Source organism: Bos indicus, chromosome 11, assembly GCF_029378745.1.
Source record: "Bos indicus isolate NIAB-ARS_2022 breed Sahiwal x Tharparkar chromosome 11, NIAB-ARS_B.indTharparkar_mat_pri_1.0, whole genome shotgun sequence".
In the NCBI taxonomy this organism is placed as follows: domain Eukaryota; kingdom Metazoa; phylum Chordata; class Mammalia; order Artiodactyla; family Bovidae; genus Bos; species Bos indicus.
In genome coordinates, this window is record NC_091770.1 from 100191450 (window position 1) to 100216724 (window position 25275).

Genomic DNA, 25275 nt, shown 5'->3' on the forward strand with positions numbered 1-25275 from the left:
GAATTTCCTTCCTTTTTAAGGCTGGGTAACATTCCATTTTATATACATACTCACACATACCATATTTTGTTTATCCATTCATCCAAGATTGCTGGGAGAAATATCAATAACCTCAGATATGCAGATGATACCATGCTTATGGCAGAAAGTGAAGAAGAACTAAAGAGCCTCTTGATGAAAGTGAAAGAGGAGAGTGAAAAAGTTGGCCTAAAGCCCAACATTCAGAAAACTAAGATCATGGCATCCGGTCCCATCACTTCATGGCAAATAGATGGGAAACAGTGGCAGACTTTATTTTTGTGGGCTCCAAATTCACTGCAGATGGTGATTGCAGCCATGAAATTAAAAGACGCTTACTCCTTGGAAGGAAAGTTATGACCAACCTAGATAGCATATTAAAAAGCAGAGACATTACTTTGCCAACAAAGGTCCATCTAGTCAAGGCTATGGTTTTTCCAGTGGTCATGTATGGATGTGAGAGTTGGACTGTGAAGAAAGCTGAGCACTGAAGAATGGATGCTTTTGAACTGTGGTGTTGGAGAAGACTCTTGAGAGTCCCTTGGACTGCAAGGAGATCCAACCAGTCCATTCTGAAGGAGAGCAGTCCTGGGTGTTCTTTGGAAGGAATGATGCTGAGGCTGAAACTCCAATACTTTGGCCACCTGATGTGAAGAGCGGACTCATTTGAAAAACCCTGATGCTGGGAAAGATTGAAAGCAAGAGGAGAAGGGGATGACAGAGGATGAGATAGTTGGATGGCATCACTGACTCAATGGACACGAGTTTGAGTAAACTTCGGGAGTTGGTGATGGACAGGGAGGCCTAGAGTGCTGCAGTCCATGGGGTTGCAAAGAGTCGGACATGACTGAGCAACCGAACTGAACTGAACGTGTTCAGACTGCACCCAGATCTGTGTATCGGATCACATCAGTGTATTGATAATTACAGCACAAAGGAGCGCTGTGAGGGACTTTGCTGCTGCCTCTCACACTTTTATCTCCTCTTCTCTATCCCACACTGGAACCTCAGGTTTCTCAGACTTGTGGTGCAGGTGAGACTGACCCCATACTCCCCGCTCTAGGCTTGAAGCTCTCAACTGGTTTAGACTGGTCAGCACATCCCTTGTCTCCCCACCCCACCACATAGATTGGCTAGCAGGGGAGGAAGTAGGTCACTTTCAGCAAGATGCAAACACCAAGTGGGCCGCCTAAACTGCCCCCTGCAGCAGGTTGGAGAACCTTCCTGAGAATGGTCTCAGTGCTGAGGATGCAGAGCCAGAAATGGAGAGGGGAGACCTGGATCCTCTCAGAGCCTGTACACCTGGATCAAGCGTTGCCTGAAGGCAGATCCTGCTGGATTCCTGAGTTGCATGGGTCAATAAAGTTCCCTTTATGCTTTAGCCCGTTTTGTTGTTGTTCAGTCAGTCATGTCTGACTCTTTGCGACCCCATGAACCAAAGCATGCCAGGCTTCCCTGTTCTTCACTACCTCCCGGAGCTTGTTCAAACTCTTGTCCATTGAGCTGGTGATGCCATCCTATCATCTCATCCTGTCGCCCCCTTCTCCTTTTGCCCTCAGTCTTTCCCAGCATCAGGATCTTTTCCAGTGAGTCGACTCTGCATTAGGTGGCCAAAGTATTGGAGCTTCAGGTTCAGCATCAGTCCTTGCAATGAATATTCAAGGTTGATTTCCTTTAGGATTGACTGATTTGATCTTTAAAACTGATGTCCTTGGTTTTGAGATAAAGCTCATTTTACCCCTTCCGGAATTCGCATGCAGGCTCTTTTGCCCACCCTGCATATCGGTGGCCCTCAGTAGTGGGACTCCTACCTTTGCCTGGTCCAGGCCTCATAAAACCCATTAGCAGGTGGCCTCGTGGATGTTCAATCATTTTACCTCCCAGTAATGAGTCTCTCCAGGCCCCTATGAACCACTCTTAGCACAGAGCATCCAGAGGCCATGCCAGGTGATTCAGACAGAATTATTAACAAGGCTTTATTTACTCTTCCAGAGCGGCCTGCCGGGAAACCCAGCCACGCAGCAGACCAGGGAGAACCTCGGGCTACACGGGCAGTCGGGGGCCAAGTCCTTACAGGGCCTCCCCCGCCGCCCCTTAGACTGTGCTGACTTCCACGGTCTTTCAGGCTAAGGGCCAAACCTCGCCCTTGGAGACAAGTGACCCCCGAGCCGGCAGTCCGTTTAGGAGGAGCCGAAAGTGACACCTCCCTTTGTCTCTGGTTTGCTGCCTTCAGTCTGTCCCCAGGCCCCAGGCTCCAGGGGCGCTCTGACTCCGGCAGGGCCCTGCCATCAGCTAGATGTTGGCAGGTGTCCTTCAGGTAGAGAGAGGAGGCAGAGAACCACAAGCAGCAGCAGCTGCTGGGCTAGGCAGGAAGTGAGAGAGGCCACTTCCATGGGCCCGCGGGTCTTTTCTGCCCTCCCGCCCCCAGCCTGGGAGCCATCCAGCTGCCAGCGAGGTGGTGCTTGGTGGGTATGTTGCTGGACGCAGTCTCGGAGTGGAGGTGGGGGGAGAAGGGATGTCCCCAGCCCATATTTAACCCACTGGGGCTTGGCAGGGGGCGGGCTGGATGTCAGCCCTAGAAGCAGTTCGGAGTTAGGAGGAACAGAGGCCATTCTCTTATAAATGAAGGTGCAGAGAGATGGGGGCTGGGGAGCCCAGGAAAGACAGTTCTAGAGCTCCACCTCCAAGCTCTCGGCCCTGTGCCCCCACCTCCCAGAGTGGCTGGTCCTACATCCTAATGTATGGCATTCTGCCACTCTGTTCCCAGAATCCAAAGACCTCCTATGACTCCACCTGCCCTGCCCAGTGGGTTGGGCTTCGAAGGGCAGGCAAGGATCCTGTGCTGGGCATAGAGCCCTGGGTCAGGCATCCTCGGCCAGTGGTCAGTGAGGGAACGTGGCCGGGGGAGAGGGTGCGTGGTCTGCACATTGACACGTTAGTGATGACCCAGCGGCCGTGAAGACTGAGGGCTTTCAAGATGCACAGCTGATGATTGTCTGCCGCTAGCTGGACCCCAAGAGGTGATGTCAGGCTGCCTCCCCGAAACGTCAGAGGCCAAACAGATGCAGCCCTCCTGGGCCCCCAGGAGTTTTGGAGGAAGAGGCTTTGCAGAGGTGGCGGTGCTCACTTATTCATGCCTCAGCGCACGTGTGCATGCTAAGTCGCTTCAGTCGTATCGGACTCTTTGTGACCCCGTGGACTGTAGCCCACCAGGCTCCTCTGTCCATGGGATTCTCCAGGCAAGAATACTAGAGTGGGTTGCCATGATCTCCTGCAGGGGATCTTCCCGACCCAGGGATGGAACCCGCGTCTCTTATGTCTCCTGCATGGTAGGTTTGTTCTTTATCACTAGCGCCACCTGGAAAGCCCCCATGCCTTAGTGGCAGTGGCAGTGTTAGTCGCTCAGTCGTGACCGACTCTTTGCGATCCCACGGACTATAGCCCACTAGGCTCCTCTGTCCATGGGATTCTCCAGGCAAGAATACTGGAGTGGCTTGCCATTCCCTTCTCCAGAGGATCTTCTCAACCCAGGGGTCGAACCCGGGTCTCCTGCATTGCAGGCAGATTCTTTACCATTTGAGCTACAGGGATGACCTACCATGCCTTAGTAGGTAGTCCCAAATCGTGCGGATGCCCTGCCTTCTGCCGGCATTGGTGAGCCCTAAAGCCAAGCAGTTACAGAAGATGGGTCTCTGCAAAGCACATGTGTCTTTGTACTCAGATTTCAGGATTTTTAAAATTTTTATTTATTTTTAAATGTATTTATTTTTAATTGAAGGATAATTGCTTTTAGCCTTATCCTTATTGTTTTTATCTTTTTGGTTGTTTGTTTGTTTGTTTTTTGTTTTTATCTTTTATCCAACACAATTATCCAGAATAATTATGTTGATTTCTGCCTAGCATCAACATGAATCATCCATAGATGTATCTACAACCCCTCTCTCTCGAACCTCCCTCCCGCCTCCCACTCCATCCAGCCGCTCTGAGTTGTTTCAAAGCCCCCTGGTTGAGTTCCCAGATTTCAGAATGTTTCTGTACCACATAGTGAACTCACAGGCCAGAGATCAGACAAGCTTGACTTGAATCCCTATGGCCAGAGCTGTGTGACTAAGATCCAGCTCCTCAACCTCTCTAGGCCTGGCTGCCTAACCCGCAGGATTTGCCGAGGCCCATGAGTTGGCACTCCGGAAGCACCTGGCGCACAGCCTGGCACACAGCAGCAGCGCAGTGAGCGGTAGCTGCCACTGATACTGCAGGACTTGCTCTTCACCAAGTTCAAGTCTGAATGCAAGAGCTGCTGAAGGACTCTATGAGATGGCCACGTGCCCCGCTTGCACGCTGGTCAGCTCCGATGCTTCAGAACCGAGCCCCAACTTGGAACTGTTACACCATCCAGTGTCACAGCCGGAAGGGACCGTGAAGCCCCTCAATGTACAGATGGGAAACTGAGATCCGGAGAGCGAGAGCGATTGTCCAAGTCTGTACCGGAAGGAGCTTGGTGGGCTGGAGCCCAGCCTGGGCATTATTGTATTCAGTGCATGGTCAACCTCAAGGAGATGGATTGATCTAACATCATGGCCGAAGGGGCATCAGGGGCTGAAGAGTCACCACCCCCATTCCTCAGCGTGGTCTGAGCTTTTGCTGGACTGGGCCCTGGCCAGGCAGCAGTGACAAGACTCAAGCATTGGTGCCCTCATGCGGCTGCTGGGTTGGCACAGAGATAACTGCTGCATGGGGGCCGGGACCCTGGGAGAGCTGGGCCAGGCCCCAGCGACTGTTAGGCCCTCTCCTAGGAAGTGTCTCTTGGATCTGCCCACAGGAGTCATGGGTCCTGACACTGGCTCTGGCACTCCCGAGGACAAAGAGGGGCTGGGCCTGGCTCAGAAACCAACAGGCATCTCACTGATGTGCTGGGGGTGGGCCAGGGGGTGGGCAGCTTGCTGGCACCCAGGGTGATCACGGGCTCCAGGGTTTGTGCCTCCAGGAGAGCTGTCCCTCTTCCCACTTCTGCTCTGAGCATGTCCGAGCTTGACCCTGAAGAGCCCACTGGTGTCTGAAGGCTTCACCATGCCGGGCAGAAGCCACAGGACCCAGCTCCCGCCCCGCAGAGAGAAGCAAGCCTCTGTCTGCCTTTCTCCCATCCACAAGGTGGGCACGTTGGACCTGGTGAGCTTCAAATAGAGGCTCCCAGTTTTGAGGATTTTCAAGTGCAGTGGTCACTGGCATTCGGGAAGTCTGTCCAGCTCCCCTTCCTGGAGGGTGGACCTCTGAAGCTGGAACTGTGGGACCTAACCTTGCTGGCCAGGGCTGATTGGACCAGGCAAATACTTGATTCACACAAGCCCATCAGATCCTCTCCCGGGATTGGGCTTTGTGACTCAGCCTGGTGGGCAGGAGGGAATAGAAGGCTGAGCTGGGCAGCAGGCACAGGGGATACTGTCAGCAGAGGCAGAAACATCCCCCTGAGAAGCAGGGTCCCGGTCATCATCTGCTAACCCAAACCCCATTCTTCTGGAAAACGTATCCAGTTTACTTAGGAAGGAGACCTAAGTCTCCCTCCTGGAGTGGGAGAGCTGTCCGACCAGCTGCCCTGCCCATCCCCCACCCAGTGTGGTCCCCAGAACCCCCATGTGGCCATCACACAGTCTCTCTCGGGACTGGAGTTTGCACAAAGGGCTGCAGAGCAGGAGGAAGAGGCCAGAGGACACCCCAGCCTGGAGACAGGGCTTCCTTGTCTCTGCTGCTAGCTCCCACACCCTGGAGACTCTGGCTCCTGCCCCTCCGCAGCCGGGTCTCTGGTCGTTTGCCCTAGTTCCTTGAGCGCTTCTGTGTGTACAGACATCGCTGGTTCTGCTACCATCAATGGGCTTCAGTCTCTGGGATCTGGGGGCTTGGGATGTCAGTGAAGAACCAGCACTGCCCCAAGGCTGCCCTTACCATGAGGTGCCCTAAGTGCTCGTTTCGCTTCAGCTGGGTCGGGGACAAGCATGGATTTCTGACCCTCCCCTGACCCCAATCCTCAGTGTGGTTGGCAAGGGCAGGGGAGCATCAGCCAGCAGACCGGTCCCCTTTGCCTGGGCATGAGGCTCACCGTGGGACAGTAGGAGTGTGTGTGTGTGTGTGTGTGTGTGTGTGAGTGTGTGTTTCTAGCTGCCCACTTGTAAGAAGCATCTCACTTGAGACCCTTACAGAAAGCTTTCCTGGGGAGGTGAGATTCAGAGAAGGTATGTCTCCCAAGCTCGCGGGGCAGAGACTCTGAGGACTAGAACACTGCCTGTCAATGGCGAGCAGGAGCAACAGGCATTGCGGGAGCAAAGAGCTCCTTTCTCACTTCCCTGGGCGCCCATGAGAACCGGAGAGGGAGACCTCTGTCCCCAGGCCGGTGAGCTCTGCACCCTCTTCTTGTTCACAGACCCACTCGTTCAGCTGCTCCTGAGACAGACAGCCTCGCCTTCTGCCCCAGGGAAGCCCATTGCAAGGCCCATAAGCAGCCCTGAGGGGCAGCAGGCTCCCCAGGGCACCACCATCCCAATTTACGAGTGAGGAGACCGAGCTCAGAGGGGCCCTGGGCCCGACCCTACGACCAGCATTCACACTCGGTTCAGGGTCCTTTCCACTGATAGTGGCATTAAATGATTTCTCGTTTCCTTTGTCAATAACAATAGCTATAATGTTATTAAAACATGTATTATTATGCATCAAAAATAATAATGGCTTCCCAAATGGCTTAGTGGTAAAGAATCCACCTGCCAATGCAAGTGACACAGGAGACACAGCTGCCCTCCCCGGGTCGGGAAGATCCCCTGGAGGAGGAAATGGCAACCCACTCCAGTATTCTTGCCTGGGAAATCCCAGGTGGGTTACAGTCCATGAGCTCAAAAGAGTTGGACACAACTTAGAGACTCACGCACAAGATAATAATAGCCCGTCTTTACTAAGGAGCACTAAGTATCTCCATACGTCACGTAATTCTCCTAACGATTCTATGGGGAGGTGGTATTTTTATTATGTCCACTTTCCAGATATGGAAGCTGAGGTTTAAGGAGCTTAAGTGGGCTTCCCTCATAGCTTAGTTGGTAAAGAATCTGCCTGCAATGCAGGAGACCCAGGTCCGATTCCTGGGTTGGGAATCATCCAGTCATCTCATCTTCTGTTGTCCCCTTCTCCTCCTGCCCCCAATCCCTCCCAGCATCAGGGTCTTTTCCAATGAGTCAACTCTTCGCATGAGGTGGCCAAAGTATTGGAGTTTCCGCTTCAACATCAGTCCTTCCAATGAACACCCAGGACTGATCTCCTTTAGAATGGACTGGTTGGATATCCTTGCAGTCCAAGGGACTCTCAAGAGTCTTCTCCAACACCACAGTTCAAAAGTATCAATTCTTTGGCACTCAGCTTTCTTCACAGTCCAACTCTCACATGCATACATGACCACTGGAAAAACCATAGCCTTGACTAGACGGACCTTTGTTGGCAAAGTAATGTCTCTGCTTTTCAATATGCTGTCTAGGTTGGTCATAACTTTCCTTCCAAGGAGTAAGCATCTTAATTTCATGGCTGCAATCACCATCTGCAGTGAATTTGGAGCCCCCAAAAATAAAGTCTGACACTGTTTCCACTGTTTCCCCATCTATTTCCCGGAAGTGATGAGACCAGATGCCATGATCTTAGTTTTCTGAATGTTGAGCTTTAAGCCAACTTTTTCACTTTCCTCTTTCACTTTCATCAAGAGGCTTTTTAGTTCCTCTTCACTTTCTGCCACAAGGGTGGTGTCATCTGCATATCTGAGGTTATTGATATTTCTCCCGGCAATCTTGATTCCAGCTTGTGCTTCTTCCAGCCCAGCGTTTCTCATGATGTATTCTGCATATACGTTAAATAAGCAGGGTGACAATATACAGCCTTGATGTACTCCTTTTCCTATTTGGAACCAGTCTGTTGTTCCATGTCCAGTTCTAACTGTTGTTTCCTGACCTGCATATAGGTTTCTCAAGAGGCAGGTCAGGTTGTCTGGTATTCCCATCTCTTTCAGAATTTTCCACAGTTTATTGTGATCCACACAGTCAAATGCATTGGCATAGTCAATAAAGCAGAAATAGATGTTTTTCTGGAACTCTCTTGATTTTTCGATGACCCAGCAGATGTTGGCAATTTGATCTCTGGTTCCTCTGCCTTTTCTAAAACCAGCTTGAACATCTGGAAGTTCACAGTTCACGTACTGCTGAAGCCTGGCTTGGAGAATTTTGAACATTACTTTACTAGCATGTGAGATGAGTGCAATTATGTGTTAGTTTGAGCATTCTTTGGCATTGCCTTTCTTTGGGATTGGAATGAAAACTGACCTTTTCCAGTCCTGTGGCCACTGCTGAGTTTTCCAAATGTGCTGGCATATTGAGTGCAGCACTTTCACAGCATCATCTTTCAGGATTTGAAATAGCTCCACTGGAATTCTATCACCTCCACTAGCTTTGTTTGTAGTGATGCTTTCTAAGGCCCATTTGACTTCACATTCCAGGACGTCTGGCTCTAGGTGAGTGATCACACCATCGTGAATATCTGAGTCGTGAAGATCTTTTTTGTACAGTTCTTCTGTGTATTCTTGCCATCTCTTCTTAATATCTTGTGCTTCTGTTAGGTCCAAACCATTTCTGTCCTTTATTGAGCCCATCTTTGCATGAAATATTCCCTTGGTATCTCTAAGTTTCTTGAAAAGATCTCTAGTCTTTCCCATTCTGTTGTTTTCCTTTATTTCTTTGCACTGATTGCTGAGAAAGGCTTTCTTATCTCTCCTTGCTGTTCTTTGGAACTCTGCATTCAGATGCTTATATCTTTCCTTTTCTCCTTTGCTTTTCACTTCTCTTCTTTTCACAGCTATTTCTAAGGCCTTTTCAGACAGCCATTTTACTTTTTTGCATTTCTTTTCCACGGGGATGGTCTTGATCCCTGTCTACTGTACAATGTCACGAACCTCCGTCCATAGTTCATCAGGCACTCTGTCTATCAGATCTAGTCCCTAAATCTATTTCTCACTTCCACGGTATAATCATAAGGGATTTGATTTAGGTCATACCTGAATGGTCTAGTGGTTTTCCCTACTTTCTTCAATTTAAAATATGATTAAAAACTACTTAATTAAGAAAGCCCAAGCCTCCATACTTCCACTGCAGGGGATATGGGTTGGCTCCCTGGTTGGGGACCTAAGATACCACAAGCCACACGACATGGCCAAAAAAAAAAAAAAAAAAAAAACCCACAATGAGGAACACTTTTTTTTTTTCGGTCTCACAATTGGCATCATCCTAGGATTTTTGAAAATTTTGTGCTGTTAACTGATCTGTCTCACATAAGCAGATTTCCATTCATGCTAGAATTTAGTGTCGTTGGACAGGATTCCATGGTATGGATAAATGAATGCCTCGTTTTTTTTGATTTGTAAGTTGTTTCCATTTTGTTGTTGTTGTTGTTAGAAATGCTGCCACAGTAGCGTCTTTGCAGCTAACCACTTGTACAGAGCTCTAATTGTTGACTTCGGATAATTTCCTAGAAGTGGAATTGCTGAGTCAGAGAATATGGCTATTTACTGCCAAAATGTTCTTCAGAAAGGTTGTACCAGCTCACACCCTGCCTGGCAGTGTCCGGATGCCCACTTTCTCACTCCTTTGCCAACACGGGGTTGTGGGCATTGACTCCTTTTTTTTTTGGTTTTGTGCGCCTCTGATGAGTTGTCAGGGACAGCTTTTGTTGTCCTCCTGTTTCCTCTTTGAGCCCTTCCCCCAATTTCTTTATTTTTTATTATTTGTTAATTGGAGGATAATTACTTTACAATATTATGATGCTTTTTGCCATATATCACCATGAACGGGCCATGGGTATACATATATCCCCTCCCTCTTGAAGCCCATCCCTCTTCCCTCCCCACCCCATCCGGAGCACCGGCTCTGGGCTCCCTGCATCATGTATCAAATTCCCACTGGCTATCTATTTAACATATGGTAATGGACATGCTTCAGTGCTGTTCTCTCAAATCATTCCACCCTTTTTTCCTCCAACTGTGTCCAAAGCTATGTTCTTCATGTTCTCGTCTCCTTTGCTGCCCTGCACGTAGAATCATCCATACTACGTTTCTAGATTCCATATATATGCAGTCCCAATTTCTATGGAGGTTTTGAGGGCTCATCTTTTTCTTATTAGCTTGAAAGTTCTTTTTTTTTTTTGGCCTCCATACCTCTCAGCACGTGGGGTCTTAGTTCCCTGACCAGAGATTGAACTGTGCCCCCTGTGTTGGAATCTCAGCCTCTGGATCACCAGGGAAGTTCTGAAAGTTCTTTTTTAAAATTTTATTTATTTTTGGCTGTGCTGGGTCTTTGTTGCTCCGAGGGCTTTTATCTAGTTGTGGCGAGTGGGGGCTACTCTCTGGTTGAGGTGCTTGGGCTTCTCATTGCAGTGGCTTCTCTTGTTGCAGAGTGCAGGCTCTAGGGCGGGAGGACTTCAGTAGCTGCAGTTCCCATGCCTCAGAGCACAGGCTCAATAGCTGTGGGGCTCCGGCTTAGTTGCTTTCTGGCACGTGGGATCTTCCCAGACCAGGGATTGAACCCTGTCCCCCACATTGGCAGGAAGACTGTTTGCACTGAGTCACCAGGGCAGCCCCTCAAAGTTCTTAATAGGTTAGAGATATTAACTCTGTTGTGAGCCTGTACAAAGCATTTTTGATGCTTGTAAATCCTTCTCCTGTGAGAAGATCCGCTTCATCTATGAGATGGGAAATGATTTGCAAAAGTCACAGTGAGTGGGGCTTCCCTGGTGGCTCAGACGGTAAAGAATCCACCTACAATGTGGGAGACCTGGGTTCAATCCCTGGGTCAGGAAGATCTCCTGGAGGAGGAAATGGCAACCCACTCCAGTATTCTTGCCTGGAGAATCCCGTGGACAGAGGAGCCTGGCGGGCTAGAGTCTATGGGGTTGCAAAGAGCTGAACACGACTGAGCGACTAACATTTACACACTTTCGAGTGGTGCGTAAGGAACGTGATCAGGCCTGAGCCTGGGCCTCAGGATGCCTGCTCAAGGCTGGGGGTTCAGTGGGTCCCTTCCCCTCCTTCCACTCCCCCTCCACTGGGCCAGATTCCAGCATACCCCCGCTCCTAGCAGCTGGCTGTACCTGGGCAGCCCTCACTGGCCTCCACCTGACTGATGGAATGGAACGGACTTTCTCCGGACACACACACCTCCTTATACCCCTCAGACTGCTTTCTACATGGGTATATGGGACTAATTTGATTATTCTATATGCGCTGGTTTATGACCTGCTCCTTGCTGGGCTCCCCCTCCACCAGGGATCCATTGGGTCCCTTCCCCTCTCTCACTCCCAACCCCCATCTAATCAGTGGGCCTGATTCCCTGGCTCCTCACTGGCCTCTGTCCCTCATTGGCCCCCTCCAATCCATAGCAGCAGAGAGGAACCTCTGAGGTGGAAATCTGGTCGTGAAATCCTGGTTCGAAGCCCAGCTACACATTTTTCTTCACCTTAAACACCAAATTCCTGTGGCAGAAAGAACTGGAACCAGTGCTCTCATGAGAACGACCAGGGCCTCAGAGAGTGAATCTGAGTGCTGAGTCTAGCATGGTTCGGGGTAAGGCATTTGGGTGTGGGCGGGGACCCTTTGGGCCCAAATCCAGGTTAGGAAAGAGGGGAAGGCTGGCCTCAAGACCCAGCACCTCCCCACGTGTGTTCCCACATCATGAGGACCCAGAACACCCTGCCCAGCCTCGCCCCAGACCAGCTCCTGTGTATCTCTCTTTCTCTTCCTAATACGTGTTCTTCCCTCTTTCTGGTGACTTGTGGGACACCCCAGGCTCCTGGTGTTCTTCCTACCTCATTGCCCACATCTCCTGTCTCCCCAGCCTATACCCCTGGGGCTCAGTCCTCTGACAACACTAGCTCCCTTACTGACCATCCTGTCACAGAACTTTAACTTGCGTCTCTGCCAGCAGGACTCCTCAGCTACTCCCTGCAGCCTGGGCCTGCTCACGAACTCCAGGTGCCTGTATCACTTGCTTCTTCAGCATCTCTGCTTTGGGCATCTAAGAAGCATCTCATACCTCTAGCGTCCAGAACCAGACTCCTGCTCTTCCCACCTGCAAACCCGACCACTCCCCACTCCTCAGATCAAATCCCAAGCCTGGACCTTGACTCCCTTCTCTCTTTGTCTCACACCCCCACCCAATCTATTCAGCTATCTCACCATCGCTGCCTCCAAAATATAACCGAGTCTAACCAGTTCTCTCCATAACCTCCCCGCCGCGCTAGGCCCGCCCACCACCATCCCCGTTGATGACTGTGACCTCCCAAAGGTCCCTGTTTTCACCCTGCCTGCCTGGCATCAGTGCTCAGCAGCCCAGGGATCCAGGTGAGTATCAACAGATTTCTGAGTCTGACCTCATCTCCTGCCTCTTCTATACTCTCCAAGCCTCACCTCGCTGCACCCCTGCCAGGCCACCCAGAGGCCGACTGGGCTCCACTTCAGGGAGACCCCTCCTTCAGGTCCTTGTTCAAACAGCGCATCCTCAGTGAGGCCTCACTGCTAGTGAACACCCCTGACTTCCCGCTCCAGCACTTACCATCTCCCTTCTCTGCCTTATTATGTTTTCATCTCTGACATTATATATTTCACTCATGAATTTTATGTTTATATCACTCTCCGGCACAGCAACCCACAGTATTCTTGCCTGGAGAATCCCAAGGACAGAAGAGCTTGGTGGGCTATGGTCCATAGGGTCGCAAAGGGTCAGACACGACTGAAGCGACTTAGCTCAGAAAAGTACTCGTTAACTGTGTGCTCCCCAACAGGAAGAGTTTGGTCTCTATCCTGTGGGGCCCCGCACATAATAGGTGCTCAGTAAATATTTGCTGAGTGACCATTTGTGAATCTGGGAAGCCCCCAGGAGCCTCCCTGTCCCCACAGGCATTTCTGTGCCTGGTTCACGTCCTTTCATGGCATTCGTTATGAGTGTGATTTGGGGACCGCTGTGGGGCAGGCAGGGGAGGAGGGGGTCCCTGAGCTCCCTGAGGAAATGGACCACAGGTTTCCCCTGAATCGAGTACTTTTTTCCCCCCAGTAAAGCGATATCTTTTTAACATTTATTTTTCTGTATTTATTTGGCTGCTCCAGGTCTCGATTGCAGCACATGGGAATTTTAGTTGCTGCGTGCAAACTCGCAGTTGCAACATGTGGGGTTACGTTCCCTGAGCAGCGATGGAGCCCCAGCCCCCTGCAGTAGGGGCGTGGAGTCTTAGCCCCTGGACCAGCAGGGGAAGTCCTTTAACTGCTACAGCGGTCACTGCCATCCTGATCTGCCCCTGGTCCCCGTATTGGCTGCCCCTCCTCCCAGACAGGACACTCGGGCTGGGCTGGTCAGCTCCGAGCCCCTCCCTGGGGTCCATTCTGAGCCAGGCCTTGCAGTTGAGACATCCTGCTCCCAAGTCTAACCCAGGTGCCTCCAACTGTGGGCCCAGATCTTGGGGTCCATGCCCTCCCCACTTTCTTGACAGAATGAACTCTAGGAGGCCAGCAAGTCCTCCTGGGCCAGAGACCCAGGCAAGGCCTTCAGGGGAAAAGCTGGATTGGACATATCTGGAGGGAGGAGGAAGCAATTGGAGGGGCTGGGAAGCAGGATTTCTCTGTCTCCCCAGTTCCTCTGGGCTTCCCGGATCCCCTGAGGTCTGAACACTGTGCAACATGGGGATGAAAAGAGACCAAGCCCACCACCTTATCCCCTCGGGCCTAAGGGAGGGCCACACTTCCTGCCTCGCTCTGTCCACCCCCAGGCCCCAGCACTGGTGTCCTTCCTCCGAAAGCCCTTCCGTCCTTCACAGAGCTTTGCGGAATGGCCACTGCAAGTCAGGGGCCTTCTAGGTGTTGGAGATACATTTACAGGTAAGACAAGACTCCCTGGGGGGTGGGGGGCAGGGGGCGCGGAGATGGTACTCTAGCAGAGGGGACAGCGAACCATGATGAAAAAAAATCTGCTAATGAAATCTGTGATGGTTGCTAAAGAGAAAAACAGATGAAGCTGGGGAAGGGAGAGGAGAGATCCCATCACATTGACATTGGAGATGAGGTGGCGGGGGAAGGCCCTGTAGATGCTCCCTAACCATTCACTTCCCCCCACCGCATCCGTGGCCTCTGTCCACGCAGGTGGAGCCCTGGCTACTGGTCTGGGCCTCAGCTCAGGCCCAGAGAGCCCCTCCACACTGAGGCGCAGAGAAGGCAGATTTGACCCTGTTAAATCGCGGAGGCCCAGCTCCTTGGTGAGAGGGCAGGCCTGTCCCCACCGGCCCTCGCCCTTCTGGCTCATCATACCCCCGGGATGTGCATGTGCCCGAGAGGCGCTCTTCCTGGGGCTCAGGCCTCCTTCCCTCCTCCAGGTTTTCGGGGCCTTGAACACGTTCCCAGCCACCCTGCCCCCTTCTCTTTCTCCGGGCTTGGAGGTCACCTTCCCCGGGCAGGTAGGTGCCCCCCGCCACCACACATGCCATCCTGCGGAGCCCTGTGGTCCCCTCTCCCACCCCTCGCCTCATGAGGGCTGGGACCGCGCCGGTCTTGTTCCACGGCATCCCCAGCGCCCCACAAATCCGTGTCGAATGAATGAATGTCTCCGGGCCCGAGCCTCGGCCTCATTCACGTCAGATCTTCCGGGCCCTCCCCGGCCCGGCTCCGCCCTGGGTGGGGTTGGGTGCGGGGGCCGGAGCGCCGCGGATCGCCGCCAGGGAGGTGACGGGGGTGGGGGTGACCTCGCCCTCCCGGCCCGGGGACCGATGAAGCCGGGGGTGGGGGGGCGCCCCTCCGCGGGCCCGGCTCGGCCCTCCCCGGGGCCGCCGATCCGCCGGCGCAGGCCCGGCCGGGCGGGCGGGTGCGGGGCGGGAGGTGGCGCCGGGCGCTGAGTGGCGGCTCCGGGTCCACCCCCGGCGCGCCGGTGCGGGCGGGAGGCGGGGAGCGCAGGGGCGGCGGCGAGAGCAAAGCGCAGCAGCGAGCATGTGCCGCGGAGCTCAGTAACCAGGGACGACCGCGGCGACAGCGCGGCCGCGTCGGCGCCCAGCCCAGCGCAGCTCCGCGCCGCGGCGCCCGGAGAGGGCGGCGGCCGGACGGCCCGGGCCTGCCGAGAGGTGCCCCCGCGCCCCGGCCCCGCCGGCCCGGCGCAGACAAAGGCGCGGCCCCGGCCCGGCCCGGCCCGCCGCCCCCCCAACTCCGCGCGCCCCGCCCCGGCCCAGCCGCTCCCGCTGGGTGCCCCGACGGGGTCCGGCCCGGGGCGCGGGGGCCGCGGCCGCCGAGGATGGGGAAATCCAACAGCAAGTTGAAGCCTGAAGTTGTGGAGGAGCTGACCAGGAAAACCTACTGTGAGTGCGCGCGCTGGGACCCCCGCCCCGCGCCCCCGGGCGCTGCCTCCGTCCCCTCGCGCCCCTCCCCCCACGCGCGCCCCCCGCCCCCACCAGCCCGCTCCGCGCCCCCCGTGTCCGCCCCCAAGGGGCCAGCTCCCCGCGAGGCAGCCACCCTTCCTCGGCCGTTCCCTGCTCTGCCCCCCAACGCCCCGGGGCCCTCGGAAGCTCGCGGCCGCGCCCCCAGCCTCACACCTGGCCCTATTGTTCTAGGGCACCCCCTCCCTCCCACCCCGTCTCCACGCGCACCCCGGACGTCTGCCGCCTGTCAGCGTGCGCCGGGCCACCCCCGGGACGGGAGGCAGGCCCCGGCCCCTTCGCGGCCCCCTCCCAGCAGAGCTGTCCAGAAGGGCAGGGATGGGCACGAGCGAGGGGCGGTGGGCCGCGGAGGGGGCGCCCGCTAGCGAGGTGGCTCCGGCTGCGCTGAGCCGACTGGCGGCGGGGCGGGTGATTCATGCATCATGATGCCGCTGCTGCTACTGCCGCTATCACTGCTGCGAGGTTGGCCTGTCGCCCCCTCCCTGGCCCTGATCGTGTGTTAAGGGGGTGTTGGGGAGGGGCGAGACTTGCCAGAGAGGTGGCGGCAGCGAAGGGTCCTGGGCGCACTCTTGGCTGCAGGACTTCCAGGCTGATCTCTCCTCTGGCGCTGATCTCTCCTCTGGCCCTGGTCTCATCTTCCTGGCTTCCACCTCTACTTGCCAGACTGGGAAGTGGGTTTCTGCAGCCCCAGGTGATCTGGCCCTACGCATCCTGTAACCATCTGGGGCACCCCTGAGAGGAGGGTCTGCCCATCTCAGATGTTGCTAGGTCTGTCCCAGTGTGTCTCTCTCCACTTGTCCGACTCCACACCTCTCCAGTTCGCTCACATCTCCAGTTTCTCCATCCTAGACTTCTCCCTTCCCTGCAAGCCTCTGGGAGATACCCCTGGCACGCCAAGGGTTAATGGCGCTGGGTCCTGACCCACAGAGGTTCTCTTTTGGGGGCTTTCAAGAAAGACTGCTGAGGGGTGGGGAAGGGCTTCTGCCTGGATCTGACTGGGAAGGGGGCAGAGATTCTGGGCTTGGGTTGGAATTCAGAACCCGTACCTGGGCAGCTGTGTGGATCCGGCAGCTCTGCGCCGTCCCTGGAGGTGGCAGACTGACCACCAGCTGCACCGTTGATGGAGGCTCCGCTTCTGGTGGTGCATTGCACAACCTCTGCTCCCCGCCCCCCAACCCCATTCCGTTGATCTTCTGAGCACGTTTGCAGGTCTGCCGGAGCCCACACTTCCAGTCCGTGCCCCTTGGTCCCCATGTGCTTGGAATGAAGGGGGCTTTCCTGAGTGGGAGCTCGTCCGCTAGAGGTACTGGCTCTTCTTCAGTGGAATTCTGCAGCACAGTGCTCACATCCCAGCAGCTGCTCCTCAAAGGGAGTGAGGCTTGGAGGACTCCATCCTTATTCCTCTCATCCTCTTTCCGAGCTGGGCAGGTGGTCCTTTCCAGTTCGGCTGCGGTTTTGTGAGGTTTGCTGGGCCTTCCTGCAGGCTCCGTCTGGATGTGACCCATAGCTGTCAGCAGGCAGGCTGCATGGAGGGTCTTTCCAGGCAGAGAGCACAGTGGGCTTCAAAGGAGGGGTGGGCTTGGGTGCTCCAGGGTGTCTCCGTCATGGAGGGGAGCGGGGAGGTCCTGTGAGCTGAGTGAAGCCCAGGTTCCTGCCCCTGGAGTGCATCACGCGGCACGCTCCTTGCTTTGCTAATGCATTGTCTTCACAGTGGTCCCAGGACCCAAGATCCCACAGCACCCCTGTCACCAGGCGATGCCAGGACTCAAACCCAGGGCTGTCCGGCTCCCAAGTTATGCCCTTCGAGAGGCCTCAAAACTCACCCTGAGAAATCCAGAGACGCTTCTCCTCTTTCTGGTTTCTAAGCTCATGTTGGTAGACTCAGATGGGAAGGTTCCTGGGGAGGTCATTTTGTCCACTCCCCTCTCTCTGGGCAGATCTAGCAAGTTCGGAAGAAGTTGAGTCAACAAGGCCTTGTTGGGAACCAGCCCCGTGGTGCTGGGCCGGGCCGGGCTATTTTTAAAGGCCTTTGGAGACCTGGAACAGTTTCGCTGAGGGAGTGAATGAGCTGGGTACTTTTTCTCAGGATCTCTTACTGGGTTTGGGCTGACGGAGATGGTGGCGGGCTCACGGGCCTTTTGTCTGTCTCCCTTGCCTGTGTCCGCTCCCCTAGGGCAGGCCCTTCCTTCTCTGATTGTGCTGGCACTTAGTAGGGCCACAGGTCTCTATTGAATGAAGAACCTCCCAGCAGGAACAGCAGAGAAAGCCTCCAGCTGGTTCTAAAGCCCCCAGCTGGGCCTCCTGGTGACAGGGCGTGGAGCCATCTGCTCTTTGTTCAAGGGATTCTGTGTTTTGTACAGGGTCCAGAGAGGAGCACTTAGGGAGGACTCTCAAATGTCAGAATCTCCTGGAGAGCCCCAGTTAAATACCAAGGTGCCCGGATCTGGTTGCTTCCCAGATTTCCGATTCTCAGAGTCTGAGCTGGGCCCAGGCATTTGTCTCCTTGACGAGTGTCTGTCATGCAGACCTTGGTTCCGAGGATTCCGGGCTCAAGACCCACAGCTGGTTCTGGGGGTCCCCGCATGTGTCAGCATCACCTGGTGGCCTAGGTCACCACCTCGGGTGACCCACAACCCGCTGCCAAAGGCTACAGGGGACCCCCAGGGGATCCCCAGATGTTCATGCCTCAGTGCCAGCTGCCATCCTTGGTGGGGAGTCTCCTGTTTTTGGAAGAGACGATCTTGGTGGTGGTAGTGTGTGTGTGTGTGTGTGTGTCTGTGTGTCTGTGTGTATGTATGTGTGTAAGCAGGAGGCAGTCTTGAAGCTCCCACTATGCGGCCCTCCCTAGGCACATCTGGATTCAGCCTAGCTGAACCGCTTCATCATTCAGCCTTGACACTGCAAAGCAGACTTTTTTCCTCCCCTGCATATAAGAATTTGTAAGTCATCAGCACCCCGTAACCCAATCCTCACCCCTTTCCGGCACAGTTCACATCCAGGGGCAGCAGGGGGTTTGCGGGAGGTGCAGGCCCTGCCCAGCTGGGACTCATCGAACAGTGCTCGGTGTGGCCAGTGGCCTGGTTTCTATGAGGTCTGGCCTGCTCGTGTCCAGCTTGTTGTTAAGGCTGTTGTCAACCCTGTGTGCCCAGGCTATGGGACAGGCCCGCTCTTCACCTAACTGAGCCTCAGTTTCCTCATCTGCAAAATGGGTGTGCTCATGGTACCTGATTCCGAGGGTATGTGACAAGGCAACAAGATAATTTACACACAATATGATACAAGGTGAATGGTTGTTGCTATTTAATCGCTCAGTTGTGTCTGACTGTTTTGTGACCTCATGGACTCTAGCCCGCTAGTCTCCTCTGTCCATCGGATTTCCCAGGCAAGAATACTGGAGTGGGTTGCCATTTCCTTCTACAGGGGATCTTCCTGACCCAGGGATCGAACCCGCATCTTTTATGTCTCCTGCGTTGGCAGGTGGATTCTTTAACTCTGAGCCACCTGGCTCCTTAACATGTGACACACACTTGTCAAGGATTTAAGGATACATGTTAGTGATCATAATTAATGCATTGTTTTGACTATACAGTTCAGCTTCATCCTGAACTGGTCGCAGATATATCTTGTGGGCAAAGTACCTCTCATCTCTCTGCAGAGGAATCTTCCATGACCCTGGTCTTTGTGCCTGGCACTCAGGGGGCATAGAATGATGAGACTTTTGGTTGGCCTGAGTCTTAGCAGGTTCTTGTACCCGCAGCAGTCTCCCTGCCCCCATCCCCAGCACTTGTTAATTTTGAGGCTGCCCTGATCTACCATTCCCTGAATGCTCACTCTGTGCCAGGCCCAGAGATGGAAATGTGAATGAGAGAGATGTAATTCCTGCCCTCAGGTGGAAACCAGGCAGGTCATCCGGAAATCTGAGCTTGTGGGACTCAGCCATTTGTTGTGATCTGAGCTGCCTCCATTTAAAGGCTTCTGGACCCAGGCCAGCCGGTTCCAAGAGGCAGAAAGCTCCACCTCTCTCCCCCTTTATTCTCTCCTCACGGTGCTCACTGCTCTCCCCATGGACCCTCTTTCCAAGACTCAAAGGAGGTCACCTCTCCCTCCATTCTTGGTCGCCAGCCTGGAGTCTCTTTGGCCTTTTCCCTGATGCCCAGAATGTGGAGGGAGGAGCAGCTGGCTGGGCTTTTGGGGGAGCCAGCAGCTAAGGCCTCTGCGACCCAGAGCAGAGAAGGGGATCCCAGGTCTGGTTGAGAGATGCTGGTTGTCACCAGTCTCTCTGGCTTTGGGAAGGATCCAAGAGGGTCCCTTCCTACAGGGTAAGGGATACTCTCTGAGGGTCACTTCCCCCTCCCAATCTGCTTGGCCAGAGAGAGCAAGACATTGCCGTGGGGAAGGCAGGATCTAAGATAAATGAGCGAGTCGGGGTGTGGAGGGCCCCACCACCAGGCAAAGGATAAGCCACTCAGGACAAGGAAGGCCCTTAGGGAGGAAGGTGGCTTCTGCAAACCCTCTGCATCCTGTGTGCATGCGGGTAAGACCCAGGAGGCTGCTCCCTGACTCCACTGAAAACTAAACAGAGCACCAGCAGGAGGAATCGAGGTTAGACTCTTAATGCTGGGCTGGGCCTTTGGGCAAGAAATATCAAGTCCGTTGTAAACTCCGTATTCTGGAGAATGGGGCCGGGTCCTCATTCACGCTCTGTGACCTTGGGCGAGTCGCTCACCCTCTCTGAGCCCAGTTTGCTCATCTGCAATATCTGCCCAAGTGACTCTGTGGGTCTAAAGGGGAGAGGGCTTTGAGGTCCAAGCGTGGGCTGGAGGGGAGTGGGGGGTGTTTAGCCACAGAGTCTCCGAGAGGGCCGTAGACCCCAGGGGCCGGATGTGCTGGGGTTCTGGTCCTTTCCTTGGGCAAGCCTCATGTCCTGGGGCCTCACTTTCCTCTCAAAAACAGACATCACAGGGGCCCCAGAGTCAGAGGGTTTAGCACGCTGCCTGGTTCTGGGGGGGACCCTTTAAGCCTCTCCCGGACGCAGCTGGTCCTTGGAGGCAAGTCCTTGTCCTCCTGAGCGGGACAGTCTCACTGGTTTACATTCTGTCCCTTGATGAGAGAAACAGAGGCCAGGGAGGGGCAGGGATGCCCCCAGGGCCCGGGCCACCTCCAAACACCTCTTCCGGCTTTCTGCCTCCTCCAGCTCCATCTGGCGCCACCCCCACCCCAGAGAGTTCTGGCATCTCACATCTCACAGTGTCAGGGAAAGCTCTTTCTCCTGGTGGCAGCCTCGGAACTGGACCCAGCCTCCTCTGCTCCCAAGGCCAGGCCTGAGCCCCTCTGGGGCCGACATAGCCGGCCAGTGCATGGGGCTCGTGCCATCCCTCATCCAAAGACCATAGGAAGGGACTTGGACATTTTCTGAGATGGGTGGGATGGGAGTCCATGGATGGAGGTGGTGGAGACATTAGATTTGGGTTTAGATATGGTTTTAGCACATAGTCCAATGAATGGAGGGCTTCCCAGGTGGCTCAGTGGTAAAGAATCCGCCTTCTAATGCAGAAGATGCAAGAGACGAGGGTTCGATCTCTGGGTCGGTAAGACCCACTAGAAAGGAGATGGCAACCCACTCCACTACTCTTGCCTGGAAAATTCCATGGACAAAGGAGCCTGGTGGGCTACAGTCCATGAGATCGCAGAGTCAGATGCTACTGAGCAAGCATCTTTACCTTTTATCAGTGAGTGGATTGGAGAAGAGGGTTGCAATCAAAGTCGTGTGATTGTGGTGATAGACTGGGGGTTCATCAGAGGAGGTGGTGTTAAAACAGATCCTACATATATTTAGGAGGAAGACTCAATAGGACTTGGTACATAGGTTTCATTACCTTGTGAATTTGAGATTATATACTCTTTAACTTTTAAAAATCTGACAATTGTGAATGTTTGCCCACATCATTAACTGCTCTTCTAAAACATGATTTTTAAATGATGCATCATATAAGTGCAGCATATTTTATTTAATCCCAGGCCGCTGGACAGGTAGATTGCTCTTTTCTCCCCAGTGTAAACAGTGCTGTGACAACCATCTTTGTACCAAATCTTGGCATAAACATCTCTGTAGTAAATTTTTGCACGTGTCTCTTCTTGAAGATAAATTTCCCCAAATGAAGTTGTGGCATTACAGGCTGGGAACATCTTAAAAGGCTTTTGATTGAAAAATTGTTCAGTTGCTCTCCACAAAGTATCAATATGTTCCCATTTATATTTTCAGCAAAAGTGGATGAGGGAGTGCCTATTTCACTGTATTCTTGCCAGCACCGAGTATTATTCTTTTCTTAATAATTGCCAACTTGATGAAGAAAAAAGTAGCTCGCTATTTCAATATTCATTTCTTTGATTACTATAAAATAAAATCCTGGAATCTTTGAGCTAGAGGAGACTTTGGGGTCAGGCAGTTCAATGTTCTCATTTTACTAGCGGACCAGTCGGGTACCTGAGAGGTGAAATATCTCTCCCAAGGCCACGTGGCAAATACACAGGGCAGGAACCTAGGATGGCTCATTCCCGTCGGGTCCCTCCCACGGTGCCATGATGAGTTGGCCTTTGGGGTAGAGATGAGGATGTCATTGAATTTGATGGGGTTCATCTTGTCCTAAATCTCTCTTGCTCTCAGGTAAGGAAAAACAAACAAACAGAAATTAAAAAGAGATTCCTTCTTACTGTCCTTATGAGATGAAATAGTTGGTATTGCATGTGGCCTATCTACCAGGGAAGAAAGTGAGAGTGTTAGTCGCTCAGTTGTGTCTGACTCTTTGCGACCCCATGGACTGTAGCCCGCCAGGCTCCTCTGTCCGTGAAATTCTCCAGGCAAGAGTATTGGAGTGGATTACCATTCCCTTCTCCATGGGATCTTCCTGACCCAGGGATCAAACCTGGGTCTCCTGCTTTGCAGGCAGATTCTTTACCATCTGAGCCACAAGGGAAGCCGGGGCAGAGATCATCATAAATTAACACTTCAAATTTCTAGATAATGTGAAATTGGGGTCAGATTCCCAGCCAGGGATGGGACAGCAGAGTGGTGAGGGCTCAAGCGTGTGTTGGCTGTGTTTCCCCATGTATCTCTGAGCTCTGGGTGCCTGGTGTGTGCCCATCAGCAGGCACAGGAATTGATGCCAGTAAGTGCCAGTAATTGACCTCACGGGATGGAAGCTGATTGGCCATCAGAATCAGGGGACAGTTCATGGCCACCCCCCTGGGAGGTTACGGGGTAGAGTGTCACGGGCCCTTGACTGAATTGGGAGTAAGTGGCAAATGCAGAAGACTTCCGTGTTTGGCCTGGCAGGTTGGTGGCTAGATTGTTCTGGGAGGTGGGGAGGGTAGGCCGGCTCCTGAAGGCTGGGTTTTAGGATCCTGCGTGGACGTGGGCCTGGGGGGACTGGAGACACATCTGCCTGGGGTTCTGTCCCAGAACCGCTGCAGCCTGGACAGCGACTGGAGTCGCTAGCCCCTTCTGGGCCTTGGTTTCCCTTTCTGTACGGTGTTCAGGTTGCCGGATGGTGGGACTTCCTTTGGGGAAGTGCCTCCCATCCCCATCCTGGACCCCAGGGATGGGATGTGCTTGGGCTCCGGCGTCTGATGACTTGGCTTGGCCACAGGCACGTCCTTCCTCTACTGATGCCTCCGTTTTCTCATCTGTGAGCTGGGGATCATAAGTGAAAGTGAAGTGAAGTTGCTCAGTCATGTCCGACTCTTTGCGACCCCATGGACTGTAGCCTACCAGGCTCCTCCCTCCATGGGATTCTCCAGGCAAGAGTACTGGAGTGGGTTGCCATTTCGTTCTCCAGGGGATCTTCCCGACCCAGGGTTCGAACCCTAGTCTCCCGCATTCTAGGCAGACGCTTTAACCTCTGAGCCACCAGGGGATCATAAGCCCCCCATAACACAGGGTGTTGTGTGTGAGGTCAGACATGGCAGAGACACTGAGTTTGGTGGCTCACTCGGTGCTCCCTCTGAGTGCGTCACTGGTGACGGGGGCCCCGTGAGCAGTGACTCGTGGGGATCAGAAGCTGTCGCCACGGCAAGAGTTGGGCCTTAAATCACGTCTGTGGGATGCAGGCCCAGCTTAGGGTTCACATGTTTGTCACCCACTCCTCTGGGAGCTCTACGTGGTCCCCGCTTTACAGATGAGGAAACTGAGGCTCAGAGGGGACTGCAGCTGGCCCAGGGCACACACCTGGTGAGTGATGCAGGCGGGGGGTGTGGGGGAAATTGACTCTGGGCCTGGAGGAGGGGTCCTGTGCGGCTGGGGGTGGGGGTGCGCCGAGACGCTAAGGGCACGGGTGTGGGTGAGCGTGAGTGACTGTGGGTGCCGGGAGTGGGTGTTCAGCCCTGGCTCACGTGGGCACGCACCGAGTGTGAGTGATGGGGTCGTGGCGTGTGTCAGGAGTGGGTGAGCGGCATGTCGGTGTGTGTGAAGGCAGGTCTGAGCAGGTTGTGATGTAGGTGTGCAAGGAGAGTGGGGGTGGGGGCACTTGGGTGGGAGGCAGAGACAGGCTGGGGCTGGGCCAGAACTCATTGCTCAACTGCCTGCCCCAGGGCCAGGTGACGTGGCTGCCACGTCTCTCCCTTCCTGCCCTGGCCTCCAGGCTTTGGTCTCTGGGAGCCCCCTGCCCTCGAGCCGTGGGGAAATGTCACTGGGAGGAATGAGAGTAAGGATGCATCCTGTTTACCAAGTGGACACTCAGTGCCAAGCATGCTGAGTACAGAATTCCCTCCTGTGTTCTCACTGCAGTGAGAACTATTGTGTCCATTTTACTGATGAGGGAAACAAGGCCCAGGCAGGTTCAGGGACATGCCTAAGACCGCCCAGCCAGTCAGCGGCCAAGATGGGGCTCAGGCTTAGACTTAGACCTTTGTCTTGCCAACGCCATGCCCTTCCCACCCCGGGCCAGCATCCCATCTCTGTGAGCCTTATAACCTTGGAGCTGCTGCTGAAGGTAGTGAGCGTCCCATCAGTGGAGGCATTCAAGCAACTGCCAGAGTATCAGACATTGCAAGGTGTTCCTGGATGCCTGGGCCGGATGGGAGGTTGGATGGTGGGGTGGTGGTAGCATCCTTCCAGCTGGAAACACACACAGCCCTACTGATCTTATTTATTTTTGATGGTGCCGTGTGGCTTGCAGGATCTTAGTTTCTCCACCAGGGATTGAACTCATGCCCTTGGCAGTGAAAGTGTGGAGTCCAAAGTACCGGGCCGCCAGGGAATTCCCAGCCCCACTGGTCTTGCTGTTCTGATTTCTGCAGGGGACTGGAGGCAGCTGCGCTCGGCTTCCTCTGGGGCAGAGCTGAGACCTGCAGGCAGGTGGCAGGAGAAGGGCTGGGACGAGTCCAGGGAGCCCCACCAGGAGCGTGCATGCAGTGGGCAGAGCCGCACCCCCGTCTCTGAGGCTTTCTTAGCTCTGCCCCATCCATGGGGGGGGCCTTGGGTTCTGACGTGTGTGGACCCTGTGCTGACCTCAGGGAAGCCTCCCAGCCTGTGAGCTCTGGAGCAGAGCACCCCACTGTGCAGTGTCCCCTGCTTTCAGGGAGCCTACAGACTGGGGGCTGGGAAGCTGATCGGGGGCAGCCTGAGGAGCGGCAGCCCAAGGTGAGGCCGTGGAGGCCCAGAGTGCCCCAGTCACCCTGCCCTGCCCTGCCCCTGCCTGGCATGGGTGGGGTGCGTTGGGAAGTGTCTGTTGGACCAAGGAAGACGCGGAGTCCTCACGGGGGCTCACAGGCACAGTGACACAGAGGACCGTG

At 54.3% G+C, this 25275-nt stretch overlaps 1 protein-coding gene across 2 annotated transcripts in view; it reads left to right on the forward strand.

The window, feature by feature from the left end:
• The first annotated feature begins 15251 nt into the window (after positions 1-15251).
• The window catches only part of NCS1 (neuronal calcium sensor 1), a 55510-nt gene continuing 45486 nt past the window's right edge, over positions 15252-25275 (forward strand). Inside the window, exon 1 of one of the 2 annotated variants that reach the window (XM_070799425.1) lies at positions 15252-15408. In XM_070799425.1, the coding sequence (XP_070655526.1) occupies positions 15345-15408 (64 nt within the window). In that variant the 5' untranslated portion in view covers positions 15252-15344. Of the gene's footprint in view, positions 15409-22759; positions 22820-25275 lie in introns of those variants that run through there. The other variant, XM_070799426.1, reaches the window with a different exon arrangement.